Source organism: Chiloscyllium plagiosum, chromosome 4 (genome assembly GCF_004010195.1).
Source record: "Chiloscyllium plagiosum isolate BGI_BamShark_2017 chromosome 4, ASM401019v2, whole genome shotgun sequence".
In the NCBI taxonomy this organism is placed as follows: domain Eukaryota; kingdom Metazoa; phylum Chordata; class Chondrichthyes; order Orectolobiformes; family Hemiscylliidae; genus Chiloscyllium; species Chiloscyllium plagiosum.
In genome coordinates, this window is record NC_057713.1 from 41,086,474 (window position 1) to 41,103,287 (window position 16,814).

At 40.4% G+C, this 16,814-nt stretch overlaps 2 protein-coding genes across 4 annotated transcripts in view; both read left to right on the plus strand.

The window, feature by feature from the left end:
• The window catches only part of rad54b (RAD54 homolog B), a 210,414-nt gene that overhangs the window by 26,478 nt on the left and 167,122 nt on the right, over window positions 1-16,814 (plus strand). For 2 of the 3 annotated variants that reach the window (XM_043688055.1, XM_043688056.1), the window contains one exon: window positions 9,162-9,363. The exons of the other annotated variant lie outside the window; for it this stretch is intronic. In XM_043688055.1, coding sequence (XP_043543990.1) covers window positions 9,162-9,363 — 202 coding nt within the window. The remainder of the gene's footprint in view (window positions 1-9,161; window positions 9,364-16,814) is intronic. 3 annotated transcript variants of the gene reach the window in all.
• The window catches only part of LOC122548991 (fibrinogen silencer-binding protein-like), a 23,625-nt gene continuing 17,767 nt past the window's right edge, over window positions 10,957-16,814 (plus strand). Inside the window, exon 1 of the mRNA XM_043688059.1 lies at window positions 10,957-11,497. Within this exon, the coding sequence (XP_043543994.1) occupies window positions 11,097-11,497 (401 nt within the window). The 5' untranslated portion in view covers window positions 10,957-11,096. The remainder of the gene's footprint in view (window positions 11,498-16,814) is intronic.

The following is a 16,814-nucleotide window of genomic DNA, read 5'->3' on the forward strand; positions in this document are numbered from 1 at the left end:
ATCTAACTTTACGGATTAGTCTACCATGCGGAACCTTGTCAAAGGCTTTAGTAAAGTCCAAGTAAACAATGCTAACCTTGCTGCCGCCATCAACTTTTTTGGTTACTTCATTAAAAAATTCAATCAAGTTTGTGAGACACAACTTTCCTTGTTCAAAACCATGGTGACTATCCCTAAAGAATCCTTGCTTTTTCAAAGCATGTAAATCCTATCTTTCAGAATCACCTCCAACAACTCACTCACCACCGATGTCAGACTCTCACGTCCATAGTTTTCCAGGTTTTCCCTTACAATGTTTCTTAAACAGTTGCATACCATTAGCTACCCTCCAGTCCGCCAGTGAATCACCCCTGTTTATGGATGATACAAATATTTCTGCTCGGAGCCCCGCAATTTCCTCCCTAACTTCCCACATTATCTTGAGACACTTGATCAGGTCCTGAAGATGTTTTTGTTTTCTGAGATATCCAGCACTTCCTGTTTTCAAAACATCAATGTTTATTTCTCTGAATTCTCTAGCCTCCATTTCTTTCTCAGCAGTAAAAATTGACGCAAAATATTAGTTTAATATCTCCCCCATTTCCCGAGGTTCACTACAAAGATGAGCTTGTTGATCTTAAAGGGAGCCTACCCTCTCCAGTTGCTCTCTTGCTCTTAATGTAATTGTAGAATCTTTTCGAATTATTTTAACCTTATCTGCCAAGGTTATCTTATATGCTGTCTTTGCTTTCCTGATTTCCTTCTTAAGAATACCCCAACATTCTTACTGTTCAAAATCCCAGTTATCTATATCTAATATACCATTTTTTTATTCTTGATAACCTCAATCCATTGTTCCCTAATCATACCAGCCTTGCCTTTCACCCTAACAGAAACATAATGCCTCTGAACTGTTATCACCCTTGTCAATTGCCCCTTTACCTGAAAATAGTCTACTCCAATCAACTTTTGAAAGTTCTTATCTCAAGCCCTTGAAATTTGCCTCACTCCAATTAATAATATTTACTTTTATAGAGGCTTATTCTTTTCCATAACTACTTTAAACTAATAATATTATGACCACTAGTCCCAAGGTGTTCCCCTACTAACACTTCGGTCACTTGTCCTGCCTTACTTCCCAAGGGAGGGTCAAATTTTGCTCCTTCTCTAGTAGGAACATTGATAAAGAAATCTTCTTGAACATATTTAAGTTCTTCACCATTCAACCCTTTAACACAATGGCAATCCCAGTCAATAGAGTCATAGTCAGAGAGTCATATAATATGGAAACAGACCCTTTGATCCAACAAGTCCATGCCAACCATGTTCCCAAACTAAACTAGTTCATATTCATGTACCTTTGTAATTGTACCTGCATCCACCACTTCCTCTGGCAGTTGATTCCACACACTCTGTAAAAGAAAGAAGTTGCCCCTCGTCCTTTTTAAATGTTTCTCCTCTCACCTTAAAAATATGCCCCCTAGTTTTGAACCCCCCACCTTTTGAGAAAATACCTTTGCTATTCACTGTATTCATGCCCCTCATGATTTTATAAACCTCTATAAGATAACTCCTCAACCTTCTACACTCCAGCAGAAAAAAATCCCAGGCTATCTTTATAATTGTTTGGAAAATTAAATTCCCCTTCTATTACAACCTTGTTATTCTTACATATTTGTGATCTGTCTACATATTTGCTTCTCAATTTCCCTCTGACTATGCAGGAGGTAGGCTATAATCCCTCTACAGTCTCAAGGTGATCATCCCCTTTCTTTATTTTTAATTTTAACCCATACATTTTCACTAAATGATCCCTCAAGAATATCTTTAATTATAATTGTAATGTTTTCCTTAATCAAAAATGCTACTCCCTCTCCTCGCTTCTCTTTCTATCCTTCCTATATCACCTTAAAACCCAGAACATTGAGCTGCCAGTCCTGTCCTTCCCTCAGCCAAGTTTCTGTAATAGCTATCAATATCCCAGTTCCATGTTCCCATACATGCCCTGAGTTCATCAGTCTTATCCAAAAGAAGTCTTGAATTGAAATAAGTGCAGTTTAATTCTTGAGAGTTACTTTCTTCACTGACTCTTGTCTGTCCTTTTGAATTAAGTTGCTCTTTTCTGATTCAGAATCATCTTTATCTTTCTTTCTATTTTCATTGTTAAAGAAAGAACCCCCTCACTCCCAAAAAAAGTTGATAGGCTCTCGAAATTAGCAACTCTCCCCGCCAGGATATTGGTCTCTTTCCACTTCAGGTGCAACCCATCCTTTTTGAACAGATCTTTTCTATCCCAAAAGAGGTCCCAATGATCCAAGAAACTGAATCCCTACATATGGCATCACCTTTTCAGCCACTGATTTATCTCCCCTATGCTTTTATTTCTCTTCCCTCATTAGAACTTGGCACTGGAAGTAAACCAGAGATTAATACTTTTTATGTTCTGCTTTTAAAGCTTTTACCTAACCGCTTACATTCCCTCTGCAAAGCCTTAATTCTTCCTTAACTATGATTTGGAGGAGCCGATGTTGGAGTGGGTGGACAAAGTCAAAAATCACATAAGACCAGTTTATAGTCCAACAGGTTTATTTGGAAGCAATGGCTTTCGGAGCGCTGCTCCTTCATCAGGTAGGCACTTCAAAAATTATTGCTTCCAAATAAACCTGTTGGTCTATAAACTGGTGTTATGTGATTTTTAATTTCCTAAACTATGTTATTCCTACCAATGTGTACAACAACTTCTTGCTTCTCACTCTCCCCTTTGACAATATGCTTCAAACATTTGAGACGTTCTTAACCCTGGCACCTGGAAAGCAACATAGTATCCTATATTCGCACCTAATCCTGGCTGTGCACCTGTCCCTTATAACAATTATTCTTTTAAATCTTGACAAACTCTGTTTAACATAAGAGTCATTCTCAGTGCCCAAGATCTGACTAGTAATTCTATTTTCCTTTGAGACGCTATCTTTCTCAACAATACCCAATATGGTATATTTGTTTGAGAGAGGAATAGCCCCCGGAGGCTTCTGAACTTACTTCTTACCTTTCCTGAGAGTCACCCATCTAATTGACTGATCTTATTGTGTAATCTCTTCTCTAAATCTACTAGTCATCGCACTCAGTGTCTCTTGTACGCCCTCTGTGATATCAAGCCTGAAAAGAAGAAGCTCTTAATAACACTTCATATGTAAAACTAAACCGCTTTCCAACAGATTTAATTTTAGCATGCAAAGAGAAGATTTAAACTAATAAATATTAAAAATAAATTAGTTGAACAAAGAAAAAAAACAACTCCCCCTCAAATAATCCAACATTAATCTTTCAGTCTTCAGATAAAAATAAATTCTTTCCAGAGCCACCCACATATAGGCCTGTCCATAAGCTTTGTATATAAGTAATCTTTTTTGTGTCTTTTTATGTACAAAGCTAAAAAAAATTCCTTCTGCAGATTGAAACTCAACAAACACAAACTCTGTTGAAGAAAAAACTCTGCTTCTTCACGATTGTAAAGAAACTGATTTTTTAAGATGTATATTTTTATAAATAAAGAAAAGATCTCTCTACAAATCGCTACTTGACAAACACGTGGATGCCCCCAGACACAAACTATGTTTTAAAAAACATCTCTACTTCTTTGTGTTTTGTTTTGTAACTAGTTGGACTACAAGAGTTCCAAAATGAATCAAAGTAAAAATCTTATGATTCTGTAATGTAAAAAACATTAGAATTAGACAAGAAAGCTTGCAACACTGGAGCAGTTGCAATATCCATGCAACTGTCAGTCCACCATTTTGTCAAACTTATAAGTGGAGTCGCAGGTAGACAGAGTGGTGAAGGTGGTGTCTGGTACGCATTGTCCGTGCACTTGAGTATAGGAATTGGGATATCATGTTGCGGCTGTACAGGATATTCATGACGAGAGTGTGGTGCTGGAAAAGCACAGCAGGTCAAGCAGCATCCGAATATCAGGAGAGTTGACATTTTGGACAAAAGCCCTTGGCTCATTCCTGATGAAGGGATTTTGGTCGAAATGTTGACTGTCCTGCTCCTTGGCTGCTGCCTGACCTACTGTGCTTTTCCAGCACCACATTCTCAACTCTAATCTCCACCATCTGCAGTCCTCACATTCGCCTGGGATACTCATGAGGCCACTTTTACAATTCAGTTCTGGTCTCCCTGCTATAGGAAAGATGTTGTTAAACTTGAAAGGGTTCAGGAAAGGTTTACAATAACGTTGTTAGGGTTTGAGGGTTTGAGATGTAGGGAGCGGCTGAATAGACTGAGGCTTTTTTTCCCCTGGAGCGTCGGAGGCTGAGTTGTGATCTTAGACATTCATAAAGTCATGAGGAGCATGGATAGAGTGAATAGCCCAAGGTCTTTTTCCTAGGGTACGGATATCCAAAACTAGAGGGTATAAATTTAAGGTGAAAGGGAAAAGATTTAAAAGGGACCTGATGGGCAACGTTTTCACACAGAGAGTGGTGCATGTATGGAATGAGCTGCCAGAGGAAAAGTGGAGGTAAAGCCATAATCCAAACAGCCATGATTTTATTGAAAGGCTTCAGGACCAAATGACTTCTCCTGTTCCCATTTCTTATATCTTTTATGTAAATTCCAGATTTATGCCCCATCTTTACCCAACTCTCTCTTTCTGAATTTTATAATGTGGAGCTTGATATTTGCCATGGTGTTCTTTCTATTCCAAAATTTGCTGGTTTTAAAACTTTTATTTTTAATACTTATTCAGGGAATGAGGGCATTTATGGCTGGGCCAGCAGTTTTTGTGCATCCCTAGTTGCCCTTGAGAATGTGGTCACGAGCTGCCTTTTTGAGTTGTTGCAGTCCATTTGGTGCATGTACACTCACAATGTTATTCAGGAGGGTGTTCAAGGACTTTGTCCCAAACCAGTGAAGGAATGTGATATTCTCATTCAAAATGGTGTGAGAGAGGAATTTGCAGGTAGTGGTGTACCCATGTATTTGCTGTCATTGCCCTTCTAGAGGTCAGTGGTCAAATATTTAAGACAGATGAGGAAGAATTTTTTCTCTCTTACCTTGGTGAATATGTGGAATTTTTTACTGCAGAGGGCTGGTAAGCCTGGGTCAAGTGCATTCAAGGTTGAGATGAACCCTTAATCAATAAGGCAATCAAAGGTTATGGGGCAGGAGAATGGAATTGAGGACTTTCAGATTAGCCATCATGACATTGAATGGCAGAGCTGACTTGATGACCCTATTGGCCTAATGCTGTTCCTATGTCTTATGGTTTTATTTGAAAAGTTCTACCAAAGGAGCCTGGTGAATTTCTGCAATTCATCTTGTCAATGGTATGCACTGCTGCTGCTGTGCATTGGTGTGGAGGAAGTAAATGTTTGCGAATTGAGAGTCATTCAAGCTGGCTGATTAGTGGTATCAAGCTTCTTGAGTGTAGTTGGAGCTTTGCAAGCCAGATCGGGAGTCCCACATGGTGTGTTGTCTGCCTGGTTCCAGGGCGCAGTATGTCTCTGACCAGCTTGAATGGATATTGGAGTGGGAGGGGGAGGATCCAGTTGTTGTGGTCCAATTTAGACAAACAATGTAGGCAAGGCTAGGATGGAGGACCTGTTTGGGCACTATCAAGCACTATAAATAAAATTAAGGAACAGGTCCTCAAGGGTTTTAATCTCCAGATTACTGCCTGAGCCACATGTAAATTGGCGTAGGGATAACAAAACTAGGGAAGTAAACACATGGCTAAGGAAGTGATGTGGGAAAGAGGGGTTCTATTTCATGGGGCATTGGGGTTTTGGAACGGGAGGGGGATCTGTACTGATGGGACAGTCTCCACTTGAATTGATCTAGCAAAAAGGATAAGTAAGGTGGTCACTAGGACTTTAAATTTGTGAGTCAGGGGAAGGGAGAGGGAAAATGATAGGAAGTATGATGGTAAATAAACAGTTAAGCAGCAGGTTAGCATGTGTGCAGGAGGATTTAAGTTCAAGGCAGACTCTGAAAAGTAGTAAAAAGGAAGGATAACTCTGGAGATATTATTAGAGATGTTGGAAATCATGCGAGCATACTGGCACTTTATCTGAATGCTTGTAGCATTTGTAACAAGGTTGGTGAGTTAACGGCACAAATCATTGCAAATATGATTTAGTAGCCATTACGGAGACATGGTTACAGGATGGTCACGACTGGGAGTTAAATATCCAGGGGTATCAGACTATTCGGAAGGACAGACAGGAAGGTAAGGGAGGACCTGGAAACAGTCATTATTATGGAAGAGGTAGTGTTGGGCAAGCTAATGGAGCTAAGGGTAGACAGGTCTCCTGACCTTGATGGAATACATCCCAGGGTACTAAAAGAGATGTTGGGAGAAATAGTAAGTGCACCAGTGGTAATTTTCCAAAACTCGTTTGACTCTGAAGCAGTCCCAACAGATTGGAAAACAGCATATGTAATGCCACTGTTTAAAAATGATGGGAGACAAAAGATGAGGAATTATGGACCAGTTAGCTTAGCCTCTGTAGTGGGGAATATGCTTGAGTCTATTATCAAGAATGAAATAGCAAGGCATCTCAATATGTCAGGTCAGGCACACGCAGCATGGGTTCGTGAAGGCCAGTTCATGCATAATAAATCTTTTGAAGGTCTATGAAGACATTACGAGCACAGTGGACAACGGGCACCCATGGATGTGGTGTACCTAGATTTTCAAAAGGCCTTCGACAAGGTGCTGCACAAGAGGCTGCTGCTTAAGATAAGGATGCATGGCATTACGGGTAAAGTATTAGCATGGATAGAGGATTGGTTGATTAACAGGAAGCAAAGAGTGGGGATAAATGAGTGCTATTCTGGCTGGCAATCGGTGACTAGTGGTATGCCTCAGGGATCAGTGTTGGGACTGCAATTATTCACAATTTATATAGATGATTTGGAGTTGGGGGCCACATATAGTGTGTCAAAGTTTGCAGATGACACTAAGGTGAGTGGCAGAGCAAAGTGTGCAGAGTACTGTGAAACTTTGCAGAGGAACATAGATACTACGAGTGAGTGGGCAAAGGCCTGGCAGATTGAATACAATGTTAATAAATGTGAGGTCATCCATTTTGGAAGGAATAACAGCGAAAAGGACTATTACTTGAATGGTAAAAAGTTGCAGCATGCTGCTGCGCAGAGGGACCTGAGAGTCCTTGAGCATTAATCACAGAAGGTTGGTCTGCAGGTACAACAACTAATTAGGAAGACAAATGGAATTTTGCCCTTCATTGCTGAAGGGGTTGAGTTTAACGGCAGGGTGGTTTTGTTGCAGTTGTACAGGGTGCTGGTAAGGCCACACCCGGAGTATGCTGTGCAGTTTTGGTCTCTTTACTTGAGAAAGGATGTACTGGCACTGGAGGGGTGTACAGGAGGTTCATTAGATTGATTACGGAGTTGAGGGGATTGACTTATGAGGAAAGACTGTGTAGACTGGGATTATATCTATTGGAATTCAGAAGATTGAGGGGGGATCTTATAGAAACAAACAGAATTATGAAGGGAATAGATAAGATAGATGTAGAGAGGATGTTTCCACAGGCAGGTGAAACTAGGACAAGAGGGCATAGCCTCAAGATTAGAGGGAGCAGATTTAGGACTGAATTGAGAAGGAACCTCTTCATCCAGAGGGTTGTACATTTGTGGAATTCTTTGTCCAGTGAAGTAGTTGATGCTACTTCAGTAAATGTTTTTAAAGCTAAGATAGTTTTTTTTGAATAATAAAGGTATTAAGGGATATGGTGAGAGCGTGGGTAAGTGGATGTGAATCCATGAACAAATTGGCCATGATCTTATTGAATGGCAGAGCAGGCTCGAGGGGCCATACGGCCTACTCCTGCTCCTAGTTCTTATGTTCTTTAGAGAGTGAGGAGGTGAGTAAATTGAGGCAGGATACCTAGCTGATGACCTGCTGTTGTGATCACAGTATTTATATAGCTGCTCCAGTTTGGTTTCTGGTCAATGGTTACCCCCACCCCACCCCCCACCCCAGTGGATGTCATTTGTGGGGATTCAGCAATGTAATTCCATTGAACGTCAAGGATTCTGTCTTGTTGGACATGGTCATTGCCCAGCACTTGTGTAGTGTGAATGTTGCTTCCCACTTATCAGCTCAACAGCCGAAATCTGGATGGTGTCCAGGTCTTACTGCATTTGGACATGGACTGTTTCCATGCCTGAGGAGCCACAGATGATGCTGAACATTGTGTAAACATCAGTGAGCATTCCTGCTTCTGACCATGTGGTGAAGAGTAGGTCATTGATGAAACAGCTGAATATGATTGGGTCCACGACACTCTGTTGAGGAACTGCTACAGTGTTGTCCTGAAATGACTGAGATGAGATGACTGTCCTCCCAAAACCTGTTCTGTCATGTATGGCTACCCAGTGGAGTTTTATCCCTGATTCCTGTTGACTCTAGTTTTGCTAGGCCTCCTCGATTCCACACTGGTCCAAATGCAGCCGTGATGTCAAGAGCAGTCACTCTCACCTCAACTCATCTTTGGAGTTCAACTTTTTTCTCTAAGTCTGAAATAAGACTGTAACAATGTAAGGAGCTGAATGGCCCTGGCAGAAATCAAATCAGGTGTAAGTGAGCAGGTTATTGCTGAATAAGTGCTGACTGGTAGCACTGTTGATGATCCCTTCCACTGATGAAGAGTAATTGACGGGGCAATAATTAGCTGGGTTGGATTTTCATGCTTTTATTGTGGAAAATTGCTCAGGTATACACTGAAACAGTTTTATTAAGGATGCAGAAAATTCTGGAATATGAGTTCAATGCTATTGGCTTTGCAGTATTCATTGCCTTCAGTTTCTTGATTTTAAGTAAAAACGAATTGAATTGATTGAAAATTGGCATCTATATGTTGGTCATCTTTGAAGAAGGTCTAGATAGATTGTCCATTCACTTCTGACTGAAGATTGTTGCAAATACTTCAGCCTTATCTTAAAATACTTTTTAAAACAAGGCATATTACGTATTACATGTCTTTATTTTCTGATTTATAAATCTATGTTGGTGTCTTTGACTTTCATCTGACCTTACAGATTTTATTTTAATATTTCAAGTGTCACCTTTAAAATAATGAAAATCAATAATAATGATTAGATTGTGAGGTGGTTTTCGTATTATTTTATTCTGTCACTTCTTATTTTAGGTACCTCATGAAAATGACAATAATGAGATTTCTTCATTGCAATCCAAAGCATTGTTTGAAAAATATGAACTGGTTAAGAGCTGTCCTCCTCAACTAATTACAGGAAATAAGGATGAAAATGATCATCTAAAGAGATCTGAATCTGACCATCTGAATGCCGTACCTACTTTGTCAGTGGAACCAGCAAGTACAAGTCAAGCTGGTAATTATAACCTCATTGTGTTGCATTGTTAAAAACAATTCTGGATTTCACTCGTAAGGGTTGTGTGGTTTGCTATTTCTTAGAAAATTCCCTCTGCCTCAGAGAAAAGGAGGTAAGGCATACACTGACTAAGCAAGGAGGCTTACTAGTAACACTAAGTGTCTTTCCATTAAAACATTATCTTAAACGGAGTACGAATGCGCCTCAAACGTTTGAACTTTTGAAAATCTTGACAGTAGTAGAACTTTTAATTTCACAGCATAATGTTGGCATGTGAATTTTCTTCGCAGCTATCATTCAACAATTTCCCTGTATATTAGAGAAGTGTAAATCATTCATAACTTTTTGTAATATCTCATGGAATTCGGGTTTTATTGTGAACAGCAGACTGAATATTTATGTTAACACTTTGAGTGATATGTCTCTTTTAAATGATATAATTGTGTATACATTATACTGTTGTACTTCTAAATTCTTTAAAATTCAAAGTTACAGTCTTCCTCCAAAAATATTCTTATTCATGTGTTTATTGCTTTATTATATTATACTTGAACATTTTTGCTCACTGAGTGCAATGGTCTATAATTATTACCAGGATGCACTTATCACGAATTGTATCCATTGAGATGTCAGCAGATGGCAATATGGTGACATCTCCAACTTTGTCGGTATTCTGACAGATACCCTATATAGACTGGGTTTAGAAATTAATCTTTCAGAATCTACCCCTGAGTTTTGATTAAATTTAAAATAGTAAATTTAAAATAGCAATTGCCAGTCTTAAAGATTCATAAATTATGCTAGGGTATTTGAATTCAAATCATGAAGGAACTAACATTTTGATAGAACAGTCTGACTTTTTATAAACTGTTGTGTGGTTTTCATGGTTTCAGCTTTCAGCCTGCTTTTGTTGCCAAAAGATCTGTCTTTCAGCTTATGTTACAATTTGTTTTCAACTCTATTTTTAAAAAAATGACAACATGACTTCAACTTAATGACATCGTTTAATCAAAAAAACACTGATTTGGTGGCAGTTGTAATGCTACAGTTTATTTAAACTTATCGAATGGAATACAATCCAGCATGATAGAGGAAGTGAAATTCCTCGATTGACATCAGAGCTAGCATGGGGAATGCAAACAACACTAAAAGCTCCACAGCAGGATTACTGGGGCCCTGTCAGGGATCACTACAGAACTGCAGAATACTCATGCATTCTGTTGTTTAACAATAACAATAATATCTTTGTTCATAGTTTGATGTAATGTTTTATATTTCAAACATGAAGTCGAGACTAAGTTTAGCTGTATCCTTAAAGACTTAGTTTTAAGCAGCTACACTGACTAGCATAAAGATTAGGCTAATTTTGGTTATGTAGATTTGCATAGAATACAGCAAAATGTAGCTTTTGAACACCTGCACCTTTGCACAATGATTCTTTTGCAAATGCTTTCAAAACCAAAGAAACAGATCAGATAACAAAACAGCCCTGCACTTGATTGGTCTGCGCATCAGGGGCTTGCACAGTCTCACTTTAGTCTAGAGCCTTAAGTAGGTCAGGCCTGGCTTAGCCAGCCTGCAGATGATCAACTGCAGATGATCTCTGAATGAAGCCAAGCTGAAAGGAATTTCAGTGAACCCCTCCTGATAGGCGTAGGCCTAAATAGGCTGGCCTAGTTAAGCTTCAGCTTATTGATTGAGTGAATGCTTTGCAGTCAGTGGAAGTTTGTGTGATGTGCTCTACAGAAAATATGCTAGGGAAGAAATCGAACCGATCCTCAAATTTTACCATATATGAAAAGATTGATCTGTTAAAACTTGTACGGCCGCACGTCAAAGTTTTGGAGGTTCATAAAAATAATCAAGCTATAATTGTTGAAAAAAATCGTTGCTGGGAAACTATAGCACAGCAATACAATGCTGTTGGAGTGGATCGTCCTCCTCGTAGCGCACAGGCTTTGCGAACACTCTATAAACGCATTAAAGAAAGTGCTAAACAAGAGATAGCCAGGAGAGAACAATTGCATCCAGACTATAAAGGAAACGTCTCTGAGCCAACCAGAAGAATTCTAGAAATGAATCCTCACATTTTCCAACCGCTTCTGAAGGTGGTAGACCCCGATCACTTACAAAGGTAAGGATGTCTTATTTTACTGTCTATAAAATATGCTCTTCACTTGAGGCGTGTATACAGAACTCTTATTGCCATGATCACTTCATCCATGTCTCTAGAATTGGAAAGGTGGTTACATGTGGCTGGCGTATTGAGATGACCAACATAATACAATCATTTCTATTCTAATTTTGGAACTCGACTTTAATTAGTTTGGTGCCACTGTTTAAGAATGGTGGTAAGGACAATCCAGGGAACTATAGACCAGTGAGCCTGACGTCGGTGGTGGGCAAGTTGTTGGAGGGAATCCTGAGGGACAGGATGTACATGTATTTGGAAAGGCAAGGATTGATTAGGGATAGTCAACATGGCTTTGTGCATGGGAAATCATGTCTCACAAACTTGATTGAGTTTTTTTGAAGAAGAAACAAAGAGGATTGATGAGGGCAGAGCGGTAGATGTGAGCTATATGGGATTCAGTAAGGTGTTCGACAAGGTTCCCCATGGGAGACTGATTAGCAAGGTTAGAACTCACGGAATACACTGAGAACTGGCCATTTGGATACAGAACTGGCTCAAAGGTAGAAGACAGAGGGTGGTGGTGGAGATTTGTTTTTCAGACTGGAGGCCTGTGACCAGTGGAGTCCCACAAGGATCGGTGCTGGGTCCTCTACGTTTTTATCATTTACATAAATGATTTAGCTGCGAGCATAGGAGGTACAGTTAGTAAGTTTGCAGATGACACCAAAATTGGAGGTGTAGTGTACAGCGAAGCTTACCTCAGATTACAACAGGATCTTGATCAGATGGGCCAATGGGCTGAGAAGTGGCAGACTGAGTTTAAACGCAGAGATGCTGCATTTTGGGAAAGCAAATCTTTAGCAGGGAGTGTTGCTGAACAAAGAGACCTTGGAGTGCAAATTCATAGCTCCTTGAAAGTGGAGTCGCAGGTAGATAGGATATTGATGAAGGCATTTGGTATGCTTTCTTTTATTGGTCAGAGTATTGAGTACAGGAGTTGAGAGGTCATGTTGCGGCTGTACAGGACATTGGTTAGGCCACTGTTGGAATATTGAGTGCAATTCTGGTCTCCTGACAAAGTCTTTTCCCTGGGGTCGGGGAGTCCAGAACTAGAGGGTACAGGTTTAGGGTGAGAGGGGAAAGATATAAAAGAGACCCAAGTCATAGAGTCATAGAGATGTACAGCATGGAAACAGACCCTTCGGTCCAACCCGTCCATTTCACACAGAGGGTGGTACGTGTATGGAATGAGCTGCTAGAGGATGTGGTGGAGGCTGGTACAATTGCAACATTTAAAAGGCATTTGAATGGGTATATGAATAGGAAGGGTTTGGGGGGATATGGGCCGGGTGCTGGCAGGTTGGGATATCTGGTCGGCGTGGACGAGTTGGACTGAAAGGTCTGTTTCCATGCTGTATATCTCTGACTCCATGACTCTAGTTGAATGCTTATTCCTTAATTGGGTCTGGCAACTGCAAGTGTTTGGCGACACTGAACTTTGGGTAGCTTAGCTGAGAAGTCAATCAATTGCTAATGTTTAACTTATTTTGTGTGTATTGGATAAAATAAAATAGGCACTAACAGATCTTTACACAAATGTGATAAGAATGTAGAATGCACTGCCACGTGGATATTTGAAGCACGTAGCTTCAATTTAAGGTTTCATAAATGTATCTCTAGGAGATTTGAGTAGTAGGGCGTGGTGAGTGAAATGGAGAGGAGTGAAGACTGTGGACTACAAACAACGGTACAACGGTCTGTTGAATGCATTGATCTTTCCAATGTTTTAAATGGAGGAAAATGTGCCTACATAGACGACAAGTGGTTGACAGAGGTGTTGGTGGATAATAGCTGTTAGCTATCAACACATCTCTTTGACCTTATGACATGTGGAACTTACAGTTATCTTCCAACGTCATGGCATTGAGATGTATTTGCCACATGTATATGAAAAAAAGGAGGTAAAAGGGAAATTCTTCAGTGGAGGGAAAAGGAAGACATTTCTGGAGCTGACTATCGGCAGTGGTAGTTCACTCAGCTGAACAATGGAGGAGAGGTATTGAAGGACAGTTTCATGATCCAACAATGTCAAAGGCTGAAAAGACTTCAAGAAGTAAAGAAAGAAGTGTGTGTTGCTATTTTGATCACACACTATTTGGGCCATGTTAGGGTTTTGAACTAAATGGAGCGATTCGAAATGGAATTATTGGAAAAATAGGCACAGATTTTGGAGGTCACAACATATATTCTAGGACTTTGGAAGTGCATTAATCATTTGCACGATAGAGAAAGTCAAGGGCAGAGTGTTTAGGGAAGAGATAGTGATATCAGACTTAAAGGGAGAGAGGACACTGGCATGGTGTTCAGGAGGAGAAGTTGAATAGTGAGTGTACTGTGGTTGTAATAGGTCAAACCAATAGGCAAATCTTTTGGAAAGACTGAGAGTGCATGTTGGGTAACAAAAGAGAAGCTGGAGAACAATGTAGATTTTGGGGCGAGGCAAGGTGGAAGTTTTGGATTAAGCATATGTTGGCAAGGAAAGGAAAACTGAAGGAAAAACAGAAAATATTTTAAAAAATACTCAGTATGTCAGGCTGCATCTGTGGAAAGATAAGATTATTTTTTCAGTTTGATGACTATTCATGAGAAGTGGAATGGTAGGTTTTGTCAGAGATCAACAGATTAGCACAGATTCATAGAATCCCTCAAGTGTGGAAGTAGGCCATTTGCCCTTTTGAATCCACACCACCTCTATAAACAGCATCCCACCCAGACTCTCTGTATTTCCCATGGCTAACCCACACATCCTTGGACACTATGGGTAGTTTACCATGACCAATCCACCTAACTTGCACATCTTTGGACTGTGGAAGGAAACCAGACCACCTTGAGGAAACCCATGCAGGCATTGGGAGAATGTGTGTGGATTTTGCACAATCACCCGAGGTTGGAATCAAACCTGGATACCTGGCACTGTGAGTCAGTAGTGCTTACCACTGAGCAACAGTGTTGACCCTGCATTCTTGGATTAAAGAATCCATGAACTCTCCATGTTGGAGATGAGGGTGGAGGAGGCAATGGACAGGTGTTTAAAGCATTGGTACGCAGCAAAAGAAGTTGGTGTTTTATTTGCATTCTGGACTCACCAATTGTGCTGAAGAACACAGTCTGATGTTCATGAAATGGAAACGCAGATCTCGCTAAATTCTGTATGGTCGCAATCTTGAATTTGAGGAACAGATTTTTCAAACATGAATTGAAAAGTAGAACATTGTTTTTATTTCAGACTTTCAGCCTTCACAAAACATTCTGGGAATAATGTTAGACAGAATCTGTGTAGATAGAGAAATAGAGTTAACATTCTGTTTTTATTTGTGTTTTTCACCTTTCATTTTTTGGATTTGTTCATAGCTGACAAAGCTAGCGTTTGTTGCATATCCTTAATTTTCCTTGATAAAATCGTGGTGATCACTTGCTGCAGATCATGTGATGTAGGGGGGACTCGGCACTGTTGAGGAAAGCCAGTATCTTAATCCAGAACACAGAGTACTATTAGGGAGAGCCAGTATTTTTATCAAACAATAATGAAAGAACCGTGATATGGTTGCAAGCCTGGATGGTGTGTGGCTTGGAGGACAACTTGCATGTCAAGATGTCCCAGGTCTCTGCTACTCTTATTCTTCAATGTAGAATAGGTTGTGTGTTTGGAAAATTTCCAAAGAATGCTTAATGAGCTGTGCAGCGCATATCCTGTGTAGTCCACTCTGCTGCCACTTGTGCATCAATGGTTGGAGTGAATTTGGAAGGTGGTGGATGAGGTTCTAATCAAGTGGGTACTTTTTCCTGGATGGTATTGAGCTTCTAGATTGTTGATGGAGCTGCGCTCATCCACACAAATAGAGAATATTCCTTCAACCTTGACTTGTGCCTTGTAGATGCTGACCAACGTTTGGGAAATCAGCATTTGAGTTACCCACTAAAGAATTCCCTTGGTATCTGACATGTTCTGATGGCTGTGGTATTTTTATGGCTAGCCCTGTTAGATTTTTGATCAATGGCAAACTTCAGCTTAGTTTATGGATGGGAAAATGTAATCCAATGATTTAGCACTGAAGGAAGGTATTTGATTCTTTGTGCCTATGCTGATTCTTTGGAGTTATTATAATAATCCCACTCCCATGCTCTTTCACCAGAGCCTTGTAATTTCTATCAATTCCAGTGTTTACAAAGTTTTACATGGATATCTAGTGCAGAAATACACCATTTGGCTAACCAACCCATGCCAGTGTTTATGCTGTACTTGAGCCGCCTTCCTTCTTTTCTCATTTAAATCTATCATTGTAACAGTCTATTCCCAGCTCCATTTTATGCTGCTGCACCTTAGAGTCATAGAGATGTACAGTATGGAAACAGACCCTTCGGTCCAACCCGTCCATGCTGACCAGATATCCCAACCCAATCTAGTCCCACCTGCCAGCACCCGGCCCATATCCCTCCAAACCCTTCCTATTCATATACCCATCCAAATGCCTTTTAAATGTTGCAATTGTACCAGCCTCCACCACTTCCTCTGGCAGCTCATTCCATACACGTACCACTCTCTGAATGAAAACGTTGCCCCTGAGGTCCCTTTTATATCTTTCCCCTCTCGCCCTAAATCTATGCCGTCTAGTTCTGGACTCCCCGACCCCAGGGAAAAGGATTTGTCTATTTATCCTATCCATGCCCCTCATAATTTTGTAAACCTCTATCAGGTCACCCCTCACAGCCTCCGACGCTCTAGGGAAAACAGCCCCAGCCTGATCTGCCTCTTCCCATAGCTCAAATCTTCCAATTCTGGCAAGATCCTTGTAAATCTTCTCTGAACCTTTCAAGTTTCACAACATCTTTCCCATAGGAAGGAGACCAGAATTGCACACAATATTCCAACAGTGGCCGAACCAATGACCTGTACAGCTGCAACATGACCTCCCAACTCCTGTACTCGGTACTCTGACCAATAAAAGAAAGCAGATCAAACGCTGCCTTCACTATCCTATCTGCCTGCGACTCCACTTTCAAGGAGCTATGAACTTGCACTCCAAGGTCTCTTTGTTCAGCAGCACTCCCTAGGACTTTACCATTAAGTGTACAAGTCCGGCTAAGATTTGCTTTCCCAAAATGCAGCACCTCCTGTTGTAATCTGAGGTAACCCTTTTCGCTGTCCACTATACCTCCAATTTTGGTGTCATCTGCGAACTTACTAACTATACTTCCTATGCTCGCATCCAAATCTTTTGTATAAATGACAAAAAGTAGACGACCCAGCACCAATCCT